Source organism: Monodon monoceros, unplaced genomic scaffold (genome assembly GCF_005190385.1).
Source record: "Monodon monoceros isolate NGI ecotype Baffin Bay Population unplaced genomic scaffold, NGI_Narwhal_1 Super_Scaffold_21, whole genome shotgun sequence".
Classification (NCBI taxonomy): domain Eukaryota; kingdom Metazoa; phylum Chordata; class Mammalia; order Artiodactyla; family Monodontidae; genus Monodon; species Monodon monoceros.
In genome coordinates this window covers 40,738,345-40,755,835 of record NW_021703778.1, presented here as the reverse complement: position 1 = coordinate 40,755,835, position 17,491 = coordinate 40,738,345, and the positions used below count along the sequence as shown (strand labels likewise).

The 17,491-nt window shown below is 42.3% G+C and overlaps 1 protein-coding gene across 1 annotated transcript in view; it reads left to right on the top strand.

The window, feature by feature from the left end:
- The window catches only part of AGBL1 (ATP/GTP binding protein like 1), a gene marked incomplete at its 5' end in the record, with an annotated part of 782,586 nt that overhangs the window by 94,136 nt on the left and 670,959 nt on the right, over positions 1-17,491 (top strand). Inside the window, 3 exons of the mRNA XM_029237077.1 lie at positions 56-264; positions 14,616-14,781; positions 15,775-15,842. Coding sequence (XP_029092910.1) covers positions 56-264; positions 14,616-14,781; positions 15,775-15,842 — 443 coding nt within the window. The remainder of the gene's footprint in view (positions 1-55; positions 265-14,615; positions 14,782-15,774; positions 15,843-17,491) is intronic.

Below are 17,491 nucleotides of genomic sequence, written 5' to 3'. Positions count from 1 at the left end.
CTCAGGCCGGTATGGCTAGCCTGTGATTGACATTGTCTTTTCCCATTGGTTTCAGAGTCTAACAGCCGCAGGGCAGTGAACAGAGGCTATGTCGCCATCTTGCTCCGGCTGCATCAGGACTGGCACAGCCATGACACGACCAATTCCTACATGCTGATCCGCAGGGCGCTTCTGCTTTGCCTCAGGCATATTGCCAACCTCCGGTCTGGCAGGGAGGCCTTCCGGGCAGCTCAGGGCATGGAGATCCTTTTCAGCACCACACAGGTAATCAGCATGGGGATTATCTCTGCAGCTGGATGACACCTGGGTGATTCCTGAAGGCCGTCATTTAGGACTCACCTTCACTAAAGTTGGGAAACCTCAATATGTTTCTTGCTTCCTGCTCTGGGCAGATGTTCTGGACTCAAATCCTCATTCCTTCACTCGCTTATGTACTGATTGACTCATGTATTCAATACATATTAGTTGGGTACACACTGGCTAGTGCAGTGATTAAGAGTGTTGATTTTAAAGCTACAGAACCTGGCTTCAGATCCCAGCCCTAGCACCTATAGCTGTGCAACTTTAGAAAAGTCACCCACCTTCTCTGGGACTCAAGTTTCTTCTTAAAAAAAATAGAAGTGATAAAATCTAGGTTTTCGCGTGGCCTGAATAAGTTAACATAGACATGTCTATGTTAGCAGCGTTCTTGCCATGACTTAACTGCTTTATGAGTGTGAGTGGTTATTGGAATAATAATTAGTTTGGGGGACCTAGTGGTGAATATGATAGACGAGACCCCTGATCTTTTGGGGCAAGCATTCCACCAGAGAGTTGGACACTAAGGAAGCAAAGAATTCAATCTGGAGGATAATTTCATATTGCTCTGTGAAATCAACAGAGGAAGGGCACAGGTCTACAGTGACTTTTACATATGCAGGGAGAAGGTCTTCTCTTAGAGAGATCAAGTCTCCTCTGAGCAGGTGACACCTAAGCTGAGACCTGAATTATTGAAGGAGTCTGTCATGCCAAGTTTAAGAGGAAGAGCATCCCAGACAAAGGGAGTGGCACCTATAAGGGCTGTCACTTACCTGCACCCCAGTGGAATAAGTGTCTAGGGTTTCCTGGATTTCAACCAAATAATAAATGCCTTACTTTCACGTGATTAGGGCTGATTTAAACACCATCATGCGAGGCTACCTATACGTTCTCCGTGGGTGATGTGAGTATCTCCCAAATACCCGTCATCTGCTCACCAAACCTCTCCTGGGCCCAAGGCAGCCGTGCTTCACACACACCGTGTTCCTTGCTGTCTTCGTGTTAGTCAGTCTCTGCACTACTTTCAGTGGTCTCGTTGCTTCTCTCCGGACACCCTCCAATTTCTCTGCGCCTGAGTACATCTGAGGTAATGAAGCGGTCAACGAGAGTGCCGTTTTCCAACCACGGCATCTGTAGACTCTAACCATTTTTTTAGAAAAGGCTTTTTTCCCCTCCTCTAAACAATGACATAATACTGCACTGCAAACCAATATCTAATTTTCTGTCTGCTATCGCCTCTGGGTTTCTCTCCATCATTACAGCTTTCAGAGCTTCTGGGTCATGAAATAGCTACATTTTCCATTCTATTCCTCTGGATGAGGAAGTGCTTTGAATTTTTCCAAGCTTCACCATACTTTGTAAGCCTGTGTCCCCCAAATCTCGAATCTCTCCCAGCCTTCGTGAAACTCCCCGTGTATTGCTGACGCCTAGAATCCCCCAACTCTGGCTCGTGTGCTTTAGCCAGCTCCTCTGCCCCCGCCCTCTGCATTATTGACTGTTTTTCTGATCTGTGTTAAAAAAACAAACAAACAAACAAACCAAAAAAAAAAAAAAAACAATTAAAAGAGCAATACAGGGAAAAGATGGTGATCCCAGAGGTACAGGTCAATGACAAGAAGAGAGTGGAGAAAATACCAAGTGAAGCACAGGCATGAAAGGGGCTGTGAGCCCAGAAGCAGGCTTTTATAAGCAGTTCCTCAGCAGGACAATAAAGACCTCAACTGCTCAATTAAGCAAATTTACAATGAGCTCCCGGCCTCCAATTACTGTTGGGAATGGAAGCAGGATGTGAGCAGAGGCAGAATCTGCGCTTGGTGGCCAGGTTTCTCCTGCCTGAAAAGCTTCCCAGCACCCGGGCTGAGTGCTCTGAGCACAGGTGCCCTTGCAGCTGTGCTGGAGTTAGAGCTGCCCATCCATTCTCTCCCCTCTCCTGCCAGAGAAGATGCGTGAGTCACAGGATGGCCAACTGGGGAACCTTGGATCTAGGGATGTCATTTCAGTAGCTATTGCAGATTATGCTGCTTCTACTGCTGCTACTGCAGCTGATGGAGATGACAATGAAAATGAAGAAGAGGAGGAAGAAGAAGAAAAGGAGGAAGAGGACAAGGGAATGAGATTTGTCTTGAATGCTTACTATGGCTTAGGGCCGGCATAGCAGTTTATGCAGACTTTCTGATTTCAGCATTCCAAAGGATTTGAAACTGATGGTCTTACTCAACAGTCCGTATTTCTGTCCACTGGACCAGAGGTTCTCTAAGTTAAGTGTGATCAAAGCCACCTACATGGCTGCAAGGGCCCCATCCTCAGAGTTTCTGATTCAGTAGGTCTGGGATGGTCCTGAGAAGTTGTGTTTCTAACAAATTCCTAAGTGATGTTGATACTGCTGGTCTGGGTCACACTTTGAAAACCACAGTCCTTTACTATTTTTATCGGTGCTTGCGGTGTAATTGCAAGCCTACCGGGCATGAGAGTGACTGAGAAAGAACTCTCTTTGAGTCCTTCCCACAGACTTTGCCCATCATATTGTTCTTTGCCTTCCTGCTGAGGCCACTGCTTGCCATGATTCTCTCTCAATAACCCCACCTCTTTGTTTCCTGGGTCCCACAGCCTTTCCCCTGAGCATCCTTTAAACGTTCAGAGGATCAGATTGTCCATAATGCAGTGAGGCTGCTGTGTAACTTAACGGGATCTTGTTGGAGCTTTGTATGAGGAAGGAGAAAGAAGGCTGACAGTTTGGATGTAACGTTAAAAACAAACCCCTGCAAGGATGCCCTGAAACAGTTTGAGATCGTTATCAATTTGGAGAAAGGGGTAATTGCAGGTGGAACAAACTTGTATGAAATAATCAGGTAAAGGGGCCACTCTCTGGAGCTAGAACAGCTTCAGAGACCAAAAACATTGCTAAGATTGGTGGTTTTCAAACTTGACGGTGTGTCACAATCTCTTAGAGGGCTTGTTAATACACAGATAGCTGGACCCCGCTCCTAGGGTTTCTAATCATTAGATCTGAGTAGATCTGATTCTACATTTCTACCAAGTACTCAGTTGATGTTAATGCTGCTGGTCTGGGGCCCTCACTTTGAGAACCACTAGAATAAACTCTGATAGCCTTTGAAAAAGTTGCAGCTACTGTCATATGCTCAGAAAGCATGGCAGGCCAGGTCTTGATTCATCAGGACCCTTTTTGTCCACAGGACTGATTACCCCAGCATTGTGGATCTACAGAAGGAAGGGCTGAGTCCTAAAGGGAATGTCACCCACTTGGGAATCAGGAGCTCGATACTCTGGAGGTCAGGGTAATTGGAGATCATTTACTGTTTATTCAGTCAATGTTTCCTGAGCTTCCGCTTTGTGAAAGCTATTGGGGTTAGGTAGGGAGTTCAAAGAGGAAGGTGATTAGAGTTCCCATCCTCCTCAGGACACCTGCTGTCCTACAGGGGAAATCAGGATCACTGCAGTATAGGCAGCAAGTGGGATGCCAGAGTGGAACTGGCAAAGCCATGCAGAGGAAGGAGAGCTCTGGGTGGTCTTGGCTGACCAGAGAAGGCTTCGAGAAAGAAGTCATTGACATTTGAGTTAAAGCAGAGTGCTTGAAAAACTTGGTTTGTGCACAGAAGTGCAAGGAGTTAGCCAGGAGGTACAGACTGGAGAGGAAAGCAGTGTACCACTAGTGGAACCACTAAGACATTCTGGAGAGTCAGGCAAGAGGGAAAGACCTGGACAAGAATGAACCAGAAGGTCCCAAACCAAAGGTGTTTCCATCTAAGACAGTCCTAAATTGAAGCTACACCACATCTGTTCTGGACCTTAGAATATGCCCATCTATGTTCAAAGAGTTTCTGGAGAGAGAGGAAGGAGAGGGGCCACTCTAAGGCTGGCATGGAAGAGCAATCTTCAGAGCTGAAACCTGAATGACAAGAAAGAACCAGTGTTGTGAAGGTCTGGTATGAGGGCTCCAGGGAGAGGGTAAAAAAGGCAAATGTGAAGGCCCTCAGGTGGTGGGGTCGGGGGTGGGGCAGAAGCATGGGCAGGAAAAGTGGGGAGAAATGATGTGAAGCTGGAGACATAGGTGGGACCAGAGTGTCTAGAGCATACTGAACCATGATAAGGAATTTGAGTTTTATTCCATCAGATTTTAAGCAGGTACAAAGAAGGGGGAAGACAGATTTGGAGAGTTTGTGAAGACCAGATCATGTAGAGTTTTCTAGAGCATGAAAAGGAATTCAGATTTTATTTTATTTTTTTTAGGTTTGAAGCAGGGGAGACAATATGATTTATGCTTTTTATTTTTCATTAAAAATTTAAAAAATTTAATAGTGGCAAAATCCATATAACATAAAATTGACCATCTTAGCCATTTTTCAGTGTACATTTCAGTGGTAAATAGCTTCACGCTCTTGTATAACTAATCTCCAAAACTCTTCATCCTGAAAAACTGAAACTCTGCACCCATTCAAACTGATTTATGCTTTTCAAGGATCATTCTGGCTGCCCTTTGGAGAGGAGAGTCTCCAAGGGCCCAAGAGAAGGAGGGAGAGGCAGGAGGGCAAGGGGAGGAGTCAGACTGTGGGAGCCGAGGCAGGAGATACTGATGGCTTTGGCTCGTGAGAAGCAGAGCTTAAACCCAGGACTCTTGTTTCTTCCTCAGGCTCCTCTTCCACTAGAATGTCTCATTTTTTTACTGTGGGGATTATTGCTAGGACTCTGCCCTGAATTAGCAGTGGTCTCCTAAGGTCCTCTTTGCAGATTCTTATACGGTTTTATGACCCTAATGATGCCTCCTGGCATCCTACTAGCTAAAGCTTACAGAATGCTTACTATTAGGCACTCACCTTACCTGTAACTCATTTAATTCAGACACAACCTTATGAGAGAGGTTCTGGTATGATTTCCTCTTTACAGATAAGGAAGCGGCAGCACAGAGAGGTGTAGTAACTTGCCAGGGTTGTACAGTAGTTAGCAATCGTCAGCCCAGGATTTGAATTCAGGTAGTCTTGCTCTGGGATCTGAGCTGCGTGCTCTACTCTGTCGTGCATATGTATCATGAAAGTAGGGTATTTGTCATCCCAAAGCTAACGCAAAGATGTTAAATGTGAATTGAATATTTTAAGCACTCTTGTATTTTATCATCTTTTCCAAGTAGCAGGTGGATTATTGGGAATCATGGGAAGAGTGAGCCTACAAATCTCACCTTTGCCCCCAATTCTGAGCCATTGGTCCACAGGAATCCTTTTTCTTGGAGTCTTGTCATTTTATGATACACAGCACAGGTGCTGACCCTGCACTCGCAGGAGCCTGAGAGTGAGTGCCTCCTTAAATTTTGTGTCCGGGACACCTCCTTGCCTCACCTTAGCCCTGGTCCTGATCCACTAACACCAGGAAAATGTTGGCAAAGGATCTAGGCATTCCTATTAACTTGGACCCAACGACCATCTTTAAATTCATAAATGTTTTCCCCTGAGTAGAGCAGACACCAGATATAACATTATCCCTAATGCCTAGGTTTCTGTAGATACTAATACTCCCTCCATCCCCCAAATTCAGTTCATGGTGCGGCCCAGTCGAAACAGGACACTTGGACTTGACTCCATCCTTTCACCTGCTTTCCACCTGCACCATCCCACGCCAAGTAAAACATTACACTGTTACCATCATCAGCAGTAGTACCAATGGCAATCACAGACAGACCTGGCTTCCAAAATGCTGGCAGTTCTGACTGAGTTCCCTGGCTGGGGCTTGGCTCACCAGCTCCTAAGGCTGAGGCTTAGAGCATTATCTCTGATCAGTCATCTACCTTACCATTCTTCATCCCCCATGCCCAGTTCTCTCTTTGTCCGATACTCATAATTTTCAGTAAGCACTTAAAACTATTTGACCAGTCCCAGCGACAAAATAGCCTCAACGAATTTATTTTCCTTGGACAGTGTTTCCTGCTGTTGGTTCAGGATACCTGATTGGTATTATTTGAGTACATGGAAGGGGAAATAGCATTCTTTATTTTGGGGGGGGGGCGTGCTAAGTAACATTTATTTTCCTCTTTTAATAATAGCATTTACTTATTTATTTTTAACATCTTTATTGGAGTATAATTGCTTTACGATGGTGTGTTAGTTTCTGCTTTATAACAAAGTGAATACGTATACATCTATGCCCATATCTCTTTCCTCTTATGTCTCCCTCCCTCCCACCCTCCATATCCCACCCCTCTAGGTGGTCACAAAGCACCGAGATGATCTCCCTGTGCTATGCGGCTGCTTCCTACTAGCTATCGGTTTTGCATTTGGTAGTGTATATATGTCCATGCCACTCTCTCACTTTGTCCCAGCTTACCCTTCCCCCTCCCCATGTCTTCAAGTCCATTCTCTAGTAGGTCTGCGTCTTTATTCCCATCCTGCCCCTAGGTTCTTTGTGACCATTTTTTTTTTAGATTCCATATATATGTGTTAGCATACGGTATTTGTATTTCTCTTTCTCACTTACTTCACTCTGTATGACAGACTCTAGGTGCATCCACCTCACTACAAATAATTTCGTTTCCTTTTATGCCTGAGTAATATTCCATTGTATATATGAGCCACATCTTCTTTATCCATTCATCGGTTGATGGACACTTAGCTTGCTTCCATGTCCTGGCTATTGTAAATAGGGCTGCAATGAACATTGTGGTACATGATTCTCTTTGAATTATGGTTTTCTCAGGGTATATGCCCAGGAGTGGGATTGCTGGGTCATATGGTAGTTCTATTTTTAGATTTTTAAGGAACTTCCATACTGTTCTCCATAGTGGCTGTATCAATTTACATTCCCACCAACAGTGCAAGAGGGTTGCCTTTTCTCCACACCCTCTCCAGCATTTATTGTTTGTAGATTTTTTGATGATGGCCGTTCTGACAGGAGTGAGGTGATATCTCATTGTAGTTTTGATTTGCATTTCTCTAATGATTAATGATGTTGAGCATTCTTTCATGTGTTTGTTGGCAATCTGTATATCTTCTTTGGAGAAATGTCTACTTAGGTCTCCTGCCCATTTTTGGTTGGGTTGTTTGTTTTTTTGATATTGAGCTGCAAGAGCTGCTTGTAAATTTTGGAGATTGATCCTTTGTCAGTTCCTTCATTTGCAAATATTTTCTCCCATTCTGAGGGCTGTCTTTTCGTCTTGTTTATGGTTTCCTTTGGTGTGCAAAAGCTTTTAAGTTTCGTTAGGTACCATTTGTTTATTTTTGCTTTTATTTCCATTTCTCTAGGAGGTGGGTCAAAAAGGATCTTGCTGAGATTTATGTCATAGAGTGTTCTGCCTATGTTTTCCTCTAAGAGTTTTACAGTGTCTGGCCTTACATTTAGGTCTTTAATCCATTTTGAGTTTATTTTTGTGTATGGTGTTAGGGAGTGTTCTAATTTCATTCTTTCACACATAGATGTCCTGTTTTCCTAGCATTACTTATTGCAGAGGCTGTCTTTTCTCCATTGTATATTCTGGCCTCCTTTATCAAAAATAAGGTGACCATATGTGCACGGGTTTATCTCTGGGCTTTCATCCTGTTCCATTGATTTAAATTTCTGTTTTTATGCCAGTACCATACTGTCTTGATACCTGTAGCTTTGTAGTATACTGTGAAGTCAAGGAGCCTGATTCTTCCAGATCCGTATTTCTTTCTCAAGATTACTATGGCTATTCGGGTTTTTTTGTGTTTCCATACAAATTGTGAAATTTTTTGTTCTACTTCTGTGAAAAATGTCAGTGGTAGTTTGATAGGGATTGCACTGAATCTGTAGATTGCTTTGGATAGTATAGTCATTTTCACAATGTTGATTCTTCCAGTCCAAGAACATGGTATATCTCTCCATCTGTTTGTGTCATCTTTAATTTCTTTCATCAGTGTCTTATAGTTTTCTGCATACAGGTCTTTTGTCTCAGGTAGGTTTATTCCTAGGTGTTTTATTCTTTTTCTTGCAATGGTAAATGGGAGTGTTTCCTTAATTTCTCTTTCAGATTTTTCATTATTGTATAGGAATGCAAGAGATTTCTGTGCATTAATTTTGTATCCTACTTTACCAAATTCATTGATTAGCTCTAGTAGTTTTCTGGTAACATCCTTAGGATTCTCTGTGTATAGTATCATGTCATCTGCAAACAGTGACAGTTTTACTTCTGCTTTTCCAACTTGGATTCCTTTTATTTCTTTTTCTTCTCTGAGTGCTGTGGCTAAAAGTTCCAAAACTATGCTGAATAATAGTGGTGAGAGTGGACAACCTTGTCTTGTTCCTGATCTTAGTGGAAATGGTTTCAGTTTTTCACCATTGAGGACAATGTTGGCTCTGGGTTTGTCATATATGGCCTTTATTATGTTGAGGTGAGTTCCCTCTATGCCTACTTTCTGGATGGTTTTTATCATAAATGGGTGTTGAATTTTGTCAAAAGCTTTTTCTGCATGTATAGAGATGATCATGTGGTTTTTATTCTTCAATTTATTAATATGGTGTATCACATTGATTTATTTGTGTATATTGAAGAATCCTTGCATTAGTGGGATAAACCCCACTTGCTCATGGTGTATGATCCTTTTAATGTGCTGTTGGATTCTGTTTGCTAGTATTTTGTTGAGGATTTTTGCATCTATGTTCATCAGTGATATTGGCCTGTAGTTTTCTTTCTTTGTGACATCTTTGTCTGGTTTTGGTATCAGGGTGATGGTAGCCTTGTAGAATGAGTTTGGGAGTGTTCCTACCTCGGCTATATTTTAGAAGAGCTTGAGAAGCATAGGTGTTAACTCTTCTCTAAATGTTTGATGGAATTCGCCTGTGAAGCCATCTGGTCCTGGGCTTTTGTCTGTTGGAAGATTTTTAATCACAGTTTCAATTTCAGTGCTTGTCATTGGTCTGTTTATATTTTCTATTTCTTCCTGGTTCAGTCTTGGAAGGTTGTGCATTTCTAAGAATTTGTCCATTTCGTCCAGGTTGTCCATTTTATTGGCATAGAGTTGCTTGTAGTAATCTCTCATGATCATTTGTATTTTTACAGTGTCAGTTGTTACTTCTCCTTTTTCGTTTCTAATTTTATTGATTTGAGTCTTCTCCCTTTTTTTCTTGATGAGTCTGGCTAATGGTTCATCAATTTTGTTTATCTTCTCAAAGAACCAGCTTTTAGTTTTATTGACCTTTGCTATTGTTTCCTTTATTTCGTTTTCTGATCTGATCTTTTTGATTTCTTTCCTTCTGCTAACTCTGGGGTTGTTTTGTTCTTCTTTCTCTAATTGCTTTAGGTGTTAGGTTAGGTGGTTTATTTGAGATGTTTCTTGTTTCTTAAGGTAGGATTGTATTGCTCTAAACTTCCCTCTTAGAACTGCTTTTGCTGCATCCCATAGGTTCTGGGTTGTCGTGTTTTCATTGTCATTTGTTTTTAGGTTCCTTTTTATTTCCTGTTTGATTTTTTCAGTGATCCCTTGTTTATTAAATAGTGTATTGTTTAGCCTCCATGTGTTTGTACTTTGTACAGATTTTTTCCTGTAATTGATATCTACTCTCATACCGTTGTGGTCGGAAAAGTTACTTGATATGATTTAAATTTTCTTAAATTTACCAAGGCTTAATTTGTGACCCAAAATGTGATCTATCCTGGAGAATGTTCCATGAGCATTTGAGAAGAAAGTGTATTCTGTTGTTTTTGGATGGAATGTCCTATAAATATCAATTGAGTCCGTCTTGTTTTATGTATCATTTAAAGCCTGTGTTTCCTTATTTATTTTCATTTTGGATGATCTGTCCATTGGTGATAGTGGGGTGTTAAAGTCCCCTGCTATGATTCTGTTACTGTCCATTTCCCCTTTTATGGCTGTTAAGAATTGCCTTATGTATTGAGGTGCTCCTATGTTGGGTGCATAAATATTTACAATTTTTATATCTTCTTGTTGGATTAATCCCTTGATCATTATGTAGTGCCCTTCTTTGTCTCTTGTAATAGTCTTTGTTTTAAAGTCTATTTAGTCTGATATGAGAATTGCTACTCCAGCTTTCCTTTGGTTTTCTTTTGCATGAAATATCTTTTTCCATCCCCTCACTTTCCATCTGTATGTGACCCTAGGTCTGAAGTGGGTCTCTTGTAGACAGCATATATATGGGTCTTGTTTTTGTATCCATTCAGCCATTCTATGTCTTTTGGTTGAGCATTTAATCCATTTCCATTTTAGGTAGTTATCTATATGTATGTTCCTATTATCATTTTCTTGGGATTGTTTTTGTAGGTCTTTTCCTTCTCTTGTGTTTCCTGCCTCGAGAAGTTCCTTTAGCATTTGCTGTAATGCTGGTTTGGTGCTGCTGAATTCTCTTAGCTATTGCTTGTCTGTAAAGGTTTTAATTTCTCCTTTGAATCTGAATGACATCCTTGCCAGGTAGTGTAATCATGGTTGTAGGTTTTTCCCTTTCATCACTTAATACTTATGTCCTGCCACTCCCTTCTGGCTTGCAGAGTTTCTGCTGAAAGATCAGCTGTTAACCTTATGGGGATTCCCTTGTATGTTATTTTTCCCTTGCTGCTTTTAATATTTTTTCCTTGTATTTAATTTTTGATAGCTTGATTAATATGTGTCTTGGCATGTTTCTCCTTGGATTTAACCTGTATGGGACTCTCTGTGCTTCCTGGACTTGATTAATTATTTCCTTTCCCATATTAGGGAAGTTTTCAACTATAATCTCTTCAAATATTTTCTCAGTCTAGTCCCTTTATTTTCTCTTCTTTTTCTGGGACCCGTATATTTCGAATGTTGGTGCCTTTAATGTTGTCCCAGAGGTCTGTTAGACTGTCCTCAGTTCTTTTCATTCTCTTTTCTTTATTCTGCTCTGCAGTAGTATTTCCACTATTTTATCTTCCAGGTCACTTATCCGTTCTTCTGCCTCAGTTATTCTGCTGTTGATCCCTTCTAGAGAATTTTTAGTTTCATTTATTGTATTGTTCACGATTGTTTGTTTGCTCTTTAGTTCTTCTAGGTCCCTTTTAAACGTTTCTTGTATTTTCTCCATTCTATTGCCACGATTTTGGATCATCTTTACTATCCTTATTCTGAATTCTTTTTCAGGTAGGCTGCCTATTTCCTCTTCATTTTTAGGTTTGGTGGGTTTTTATCTAGCTCCTTCATCTGCTCTGTGTTTCTTTCTCTTCTTATTTTGCTTAACTTACTGTGTTTGGGGTTTCCTTTTCACAGGCTGCAGGTTCATAGTTCCCATTGTTTTTGTTGTCTGCCCCCAGTGGCTAAGGTTGGTTCATTTGGTTGTGTAGGCTTCCTGGTGGAGGGGAGTAGTGCCTGTGTTCTGGTGGATGAGGCTGTATCTTGGTTTTCTGGTCGGCAGGTCTGTGTCCAGTGGTGTGTTTTGGTGTGTCTGTGACCTTATTATGATTTTAGGCCACCTCTCTGCTAATGTGTGGGGTTGTGTTCCTGTCTTGCTTGTTGTTTGGCATAGGGTGTACAGCACTGTTGCTTGCTGATCATTTAGTGGAGCTGGGTCTTGGCGTTGAGATGGAGATCTCTGGGAGATTTTTGCTGTTTGATATTATGTGGAGCTGGGAGGTCTTTGGTGGACCAGTGTCCTGAACTCGGCTCTCCCACCTCAGAGGCCACAGGCCTGATGCCTGGCCGGAGCACCAAGACCCTGTCATCCACACGGCTCAGAATAAAAGGGAGAAAAAGAGAAAGAAAGAAAGAATAAAATAAAAGAAAGTAAAAGAAAGTTATTAAAATAAAAAATAACAAATAAATATTAAAAATAAGAAAAAAAATTTTTAAGTAATAAAGAAAAAGAAAGAAAGAAGAGAGCAATCAAACAAAAAAACAAATCCACCAATGATAACAAGCGCTAAAAAGTATACCAAAAAACAAAAACACACACACACACCAAAAAACGGACAGACAGAACCCTAGGACAACTGGTAAAAGCAAAGCTATACAAAATCACACACAGAAGCAAACACATACACACTCAGAAAAATAGAAAAAGTAAAAAAAAAAAAAAAAAAAAATATATATATATATATATCATTGCTCCCAAAGTCCACCGCCTCAATTTGGGATGATTTGTTGTCTATTCAGGTATTCCAGAGATGCAGGGTACATCAAGTTGATTGTGGCTATTTAATCCGCTGATGCTAAGGCTGCTAGGAGAGATTTCCCTTTCTCTACTTTGTTCGCACAGCTCCCGGGGTTCAGCTTTGGATTTGTCCCCGCCTCTGTGTGTAGGTCGCCTGAGGGTGTCTTTTCTTCGCTCGGACAGGACAGGGTTAAAGGAGCCGCTGATTAGGGGGTTCTGTCTCACTCAGGCCGGGGAGAGGGAGGAGTACGGAATGTGGGGCAAGTCTGCGACGGCAGAGGCCGACGCGACGTTCCACCAGCCTGAGGCGCGCCATGCGTTCTCCCGGGGAAGTTGTCCCTGGATCCCGGGACCCTGGCAGTGGCGGGCTGCACAGGCTCCCCAGAAGGGCAGTGTGGATAGTGACCTGTGCTCGCACACAGGCTTCTTGGTGGCGGCAGCAGCAGCCTTAGCGTCTCATGCCCGTCTCTGGGGTCCGCGCTGTTAGCTGCGGCTTGCGCCGTCTCTGGAGCTCCTTTAAGCAGCGCTCTTAATCCCCTCTCCTTGCGCACCAGGAAACAGAGGCAAGAAAAAGTCTCTTGCCTCTTCGGCAGCTCCAGACCTTTACCCGGATTCCCTCCCGGCTAGCCATGGTGCACTAATCCCCTGCAGGCTGTGTTCACGCCGCCAACCCCAGTCCTCTCCCTGGGATCTGACCTCCAAAGCCGAAGCTTCCGCTCCCAGCCCCTGCCCGCCCTGGCAGGTGAGCAGACAAGCTTCTCGGGCTGGTGAGTGCAGGTCGGCACTGATCCTCTGTGCGGGAATCTCTCCGCTTTGCCCTCTGCACCCCTGTTGCTGTGCTATCCTCTGCGGCTCCGAAGCTTCCCCCCTCCGCCACCCGCAGTCTCTGCCCGCGAAGGGGTTTCCTAGTATGTGGAAACCTTTCCTCCTTCATGGCTCCCTTCCACTGGTGCAGGTCCCGTCCCTATTCTTTTGTTTTCTTTTTTCTTTTGCCCTACCCAGGTACATGGGGACTTTCTTGCCTTTTGGGAGGTCTGAGTTCTTCTGCCAGCGTTCAGTAGGTGTTCTGTAGGAGTTGTTCCGCGTGTACATGTGTTTCTGATGTATTTGTGGCGAAGAAGGTGATCTCCACTTCTTACTCTTCCACCATCTTGAAGCTCGTCCTCAGAAATAGCATTGTTGATTTTATTAAGAAATTTCTGTTTTGAAAGTTGGCTTACTTCTTTTTTACTTTGGAGTCATTTGGGTAGCTTGAATCCATGGCTTAAATTTTATTAAATGTTTTTCCTCCATGTTCTCTCCTGTGGAGCAGCCCATAATGTGGGCCTGGAGGTACCCTGCCTGGCATAATTGTCACTGCCCTGTGGCATATTGTAAGCATCCTCCATATCTCCTACTATGACTTATTGGACTTAGAGCTTAGTGGAAACCCCTTAGGAATACCAAAGTGGAGGCTTACATTAGTCAACTTTCTGTATCAAGTCAATAGACAAAACATTTACTAAGAGACTGCAGAAAATGGCCATATTTTTGTCAAAGACATACTGACTACTCCCAACTCTCTGTCTCTCAATTTAGTAAACTTGTTCTTACATTTTTCAGTGTCTGAAAAGAAGGGTCTTGTCATGTTCCATCAGTATCAAAATGTTACATCTGCAAACCCAATTTTTCTTTGCCTTGTGTAGGTACCAAGAGAGATCACCACTGTGGGCTTTGAGAAGAAGCATGTTATTTAAGTTAGGTACTTGGGATTCTCTTAGTCTTTCTTCTGATTTCATATTTTATCTTTTTCCTTGATATTTTTCTCTTCAGATCATAGCTGAAAGAGAAAAGTAAGACTTCTATCAATTCAGCTACTCACTCTCTAATTTAGGCAATAATTCACAATGACACATGGATGGTTGAAGGAAGATGCCATTACCTCCTCTTCCCTCAGCTATTCTGGACAATGTTTTACGTTAGGTGCAGCATCCCTTGAAAGTCTCTGAAGTCTATTTTCAGACTAAATTCATTCCAATAATATGTTAGCTGTAAAAGAGAAATAAAAATGCAGATTACACACTGGACCAAAGCAGATCCTGTGTTAGACAAAATTCTCCATTAGAATGTTCAGATTAGATGTTCTACATTAAGGATATTTACTGTCCATTTAGGCTGCATGTAATCCATTACTTGAAATAGCATTATAGCAGAGGGACTCCACACAAGATGTCAGTGTCTGATATGATCTTCTCTTTGTTCAGAACTGCCTGGATGACAAAAGTCTGGAGCCTGTCATCTCCCTTGTGCTTCAGATCCTGAGGCAATGCTACCCTAAGAGTCCACTTCCCTTGGTCACAGCCAGCAGTGCTTATTCCTTCCCAGTGCCTGGGAGCACCGCCTCTGAACCTCCACATGTTCTAACTGAAGGTAGAGTATGCGGGTAGCTCTTCTGTACTTAGTTTGCTCATAGTTATGAGCTTTATGATGAACTTTTGCATTTGGATAATATTTCAGGGGAATGTGGATGAAAGTAGAATCAATTTTTTAAAGAGATCAACTGTGATTATCTAATAAGTAATTAGAGACATGTATGAGAAAGCTAGTTTTTCATAATACCAAGCTCGTTAATTTTGTCCTGAATTATTAACTGTTGGCACTTTGCCTGGTAGCTATAGAATGCCTGTAGAGGCATCTCAGCTGATTTAAAAAAATCTATTTGTAATCTCATGATGGAGTCCCTCCACCGTACAGACTGGTTCTGGAATTAATTTGCCCTAAGGATGAAATTGAAATCAAACTTTTGCTGTTTTGCCCCCCCCCATGCAAGTCATTTCAGAATACTTGAAAGTTTGATTATCCAATCTCCGAGAAGATTTTGTTGTCAGAAGATACTAGTGCTTTTCAACCTTGTCCTCCTTCCAGGGAACAGATTTTCCATAGGCATCATCTTGTCACAATGACACTGGGTGCTTTCTGTGGACTTTTGTTTAAAATCAGTTCCTTCATATTAAAATTAGGGAATCAATCAAGGTGCTGTCTACATTACAACAGCTTTGGCATATATGTGATCACTAAACTCTGGCAATGTTAGTTGCATAAATACTTCTACATAGAAATTGCATAAATACGTCTACATTGGGTGAAGGAAGCCAGAATGGTATTCACGTGTCATTTTATTCTGCACTCATTTTGCATTCAGTGTGGGACAGCAGTTTAGACGTCATGATATAGTACTCTCACGCGCCTATGTGCACATGATTTACACATCCAATAAGTGTAAGCGTGTGTTGGGATCCTGTACACTTAATAATGGCCCCTTACTTGTGGGAAGTAGTAACCGTTGGGTGGCGAGAATCTCAATCCAAGGCAAAGGGGAAGCCTCATCCATTTCACCTCTGTTTTTTTTTTTTTCCCACTCAGAAGATTTTGAAGATGATGGCGAGGAAGAAGAGGACAAAGACTCAGATTCTGAAGATGTGAAAAAGGAAGTAGGTATACTAGCCCTTGCTTCTAATGATCTCTACATTCATAATTCTACAAAGGAAAATGTCCCTTTCTATGTTCAGCTAAGCCCAGGGTAAAATTTTTCTTTTAGAAATTTTATTTATTTATTTTTGGTTGCTTTGGGTCTTTGTTGCTGCCCGCAGGCTTTCTCTAGTTGCAGTGAGCGGGGGCTACTCTTCATTGTGGTGCACGGACTTCTCATTGTGGTGGCTTCTCTTGTTGCAGAGCACGGGCTCTAGGCACGCGAGCTTCAGTAATTGTGGCATGTGGGCTCAGTAGTTGTGGCTCGCGGGTTCTAGAGTGCAGGCTCAGTAGTTGTGATGCATGGGCTTAGTTGCTGCGCGGCATGTGAGATCTTCCCAGACCATGTCCCCTGGATTGGCAGGCAGGTTCTTAACCACTGTGCCACCAGGGAAGTCCCGCCCAGGGTAAATTTTAAGGTCGGACTTTTGCATTTCCACTTTAAGGCCGGGCAGATACTGATGCTCACTAAATGATGGCTACTGTTACTGATTTCCAAGTTGTCATTTTTGTCTTGGTAGGCCCGGTAGAATCCCATCGTCAAGTCAGAGGCTATCTATTATCAAGACACTAATATTCCATCAGGATAAGCCTGAGGTAGACAGTTAGGGTTGGTGTATTTAATGAATGTGAAGGATATTCAGGCAAAGAGACCATGGAAAGATTTCCTAGGAAACTTTTTCTAGTAGATCTGCACTATCTTTGTAATAAGTCACTCTTCTTATCTACCCAATCTATGCACAGGACCACTGAGTTGTACAATTCCATTTACCTTGGAGTTTATGTGAACTGTGCTCCTTTGGGTTGTATGGTGCATATATCCTGGCCAGCAAGGAAGTGGTGCCTTTTGGTCTCTATCAATAATAACCTATGCTATAGAATGGAGGTCAGCCAACTCTCTAGGAAAGGTCAGATAATCATTATTCTACGCTTTGTGGACCATAGAGTTTCTGTCACAACAACTTAACTTTGCTGGTGTAGCACAAAAGCAACCATAGACAATGTGTAAACAATAGGGCATGACCGTGTTCCACAAAAGCAGACAGTGGAGCATAGTTTACTGACAGCATTTCTAGAAAAAGGTTTCTAAACCTTGGCATTTTGGCTGGATAATTCTTTGTCATGGGGGGTTGTCCTGTGCATTATACGATGTTTAGCAGCACTCCTGACCCCAGTCCACAAGATGCTGGTGACATCTACCCCTTTGTACCCCAGTCATGAATCAAAACTGTCTCTAGGACTTGCCAAATATCCCTGTGGGGCAAAAATCACCCTGTGGTTAAGAACCACTGCTCTAGAATAATGATAATTTATCTATGAGTTATCATTCTGTCTCCATCTCTGTTGGTGGACATCGACTTGGACAAGTCCCTTCAAGTTATAGTTCCTTAGTTTTGACATCTGCAAAGTAAGACTGAGAAGTAAATGCTACCTTTTATGACATTCCTGGAGATGAAATCTGGATTAAAAAATCTGTCTATCTATCTATCTATCCGTCTACTTGTCTATTTATCTATCTACTATCCATCCATCCATCCTCCTCTCCCCCTCCCTCTCTTCCTTTCTTTTTACATACCATTCCATCTACACATCTGCGTAGAGAGAAAGAGAG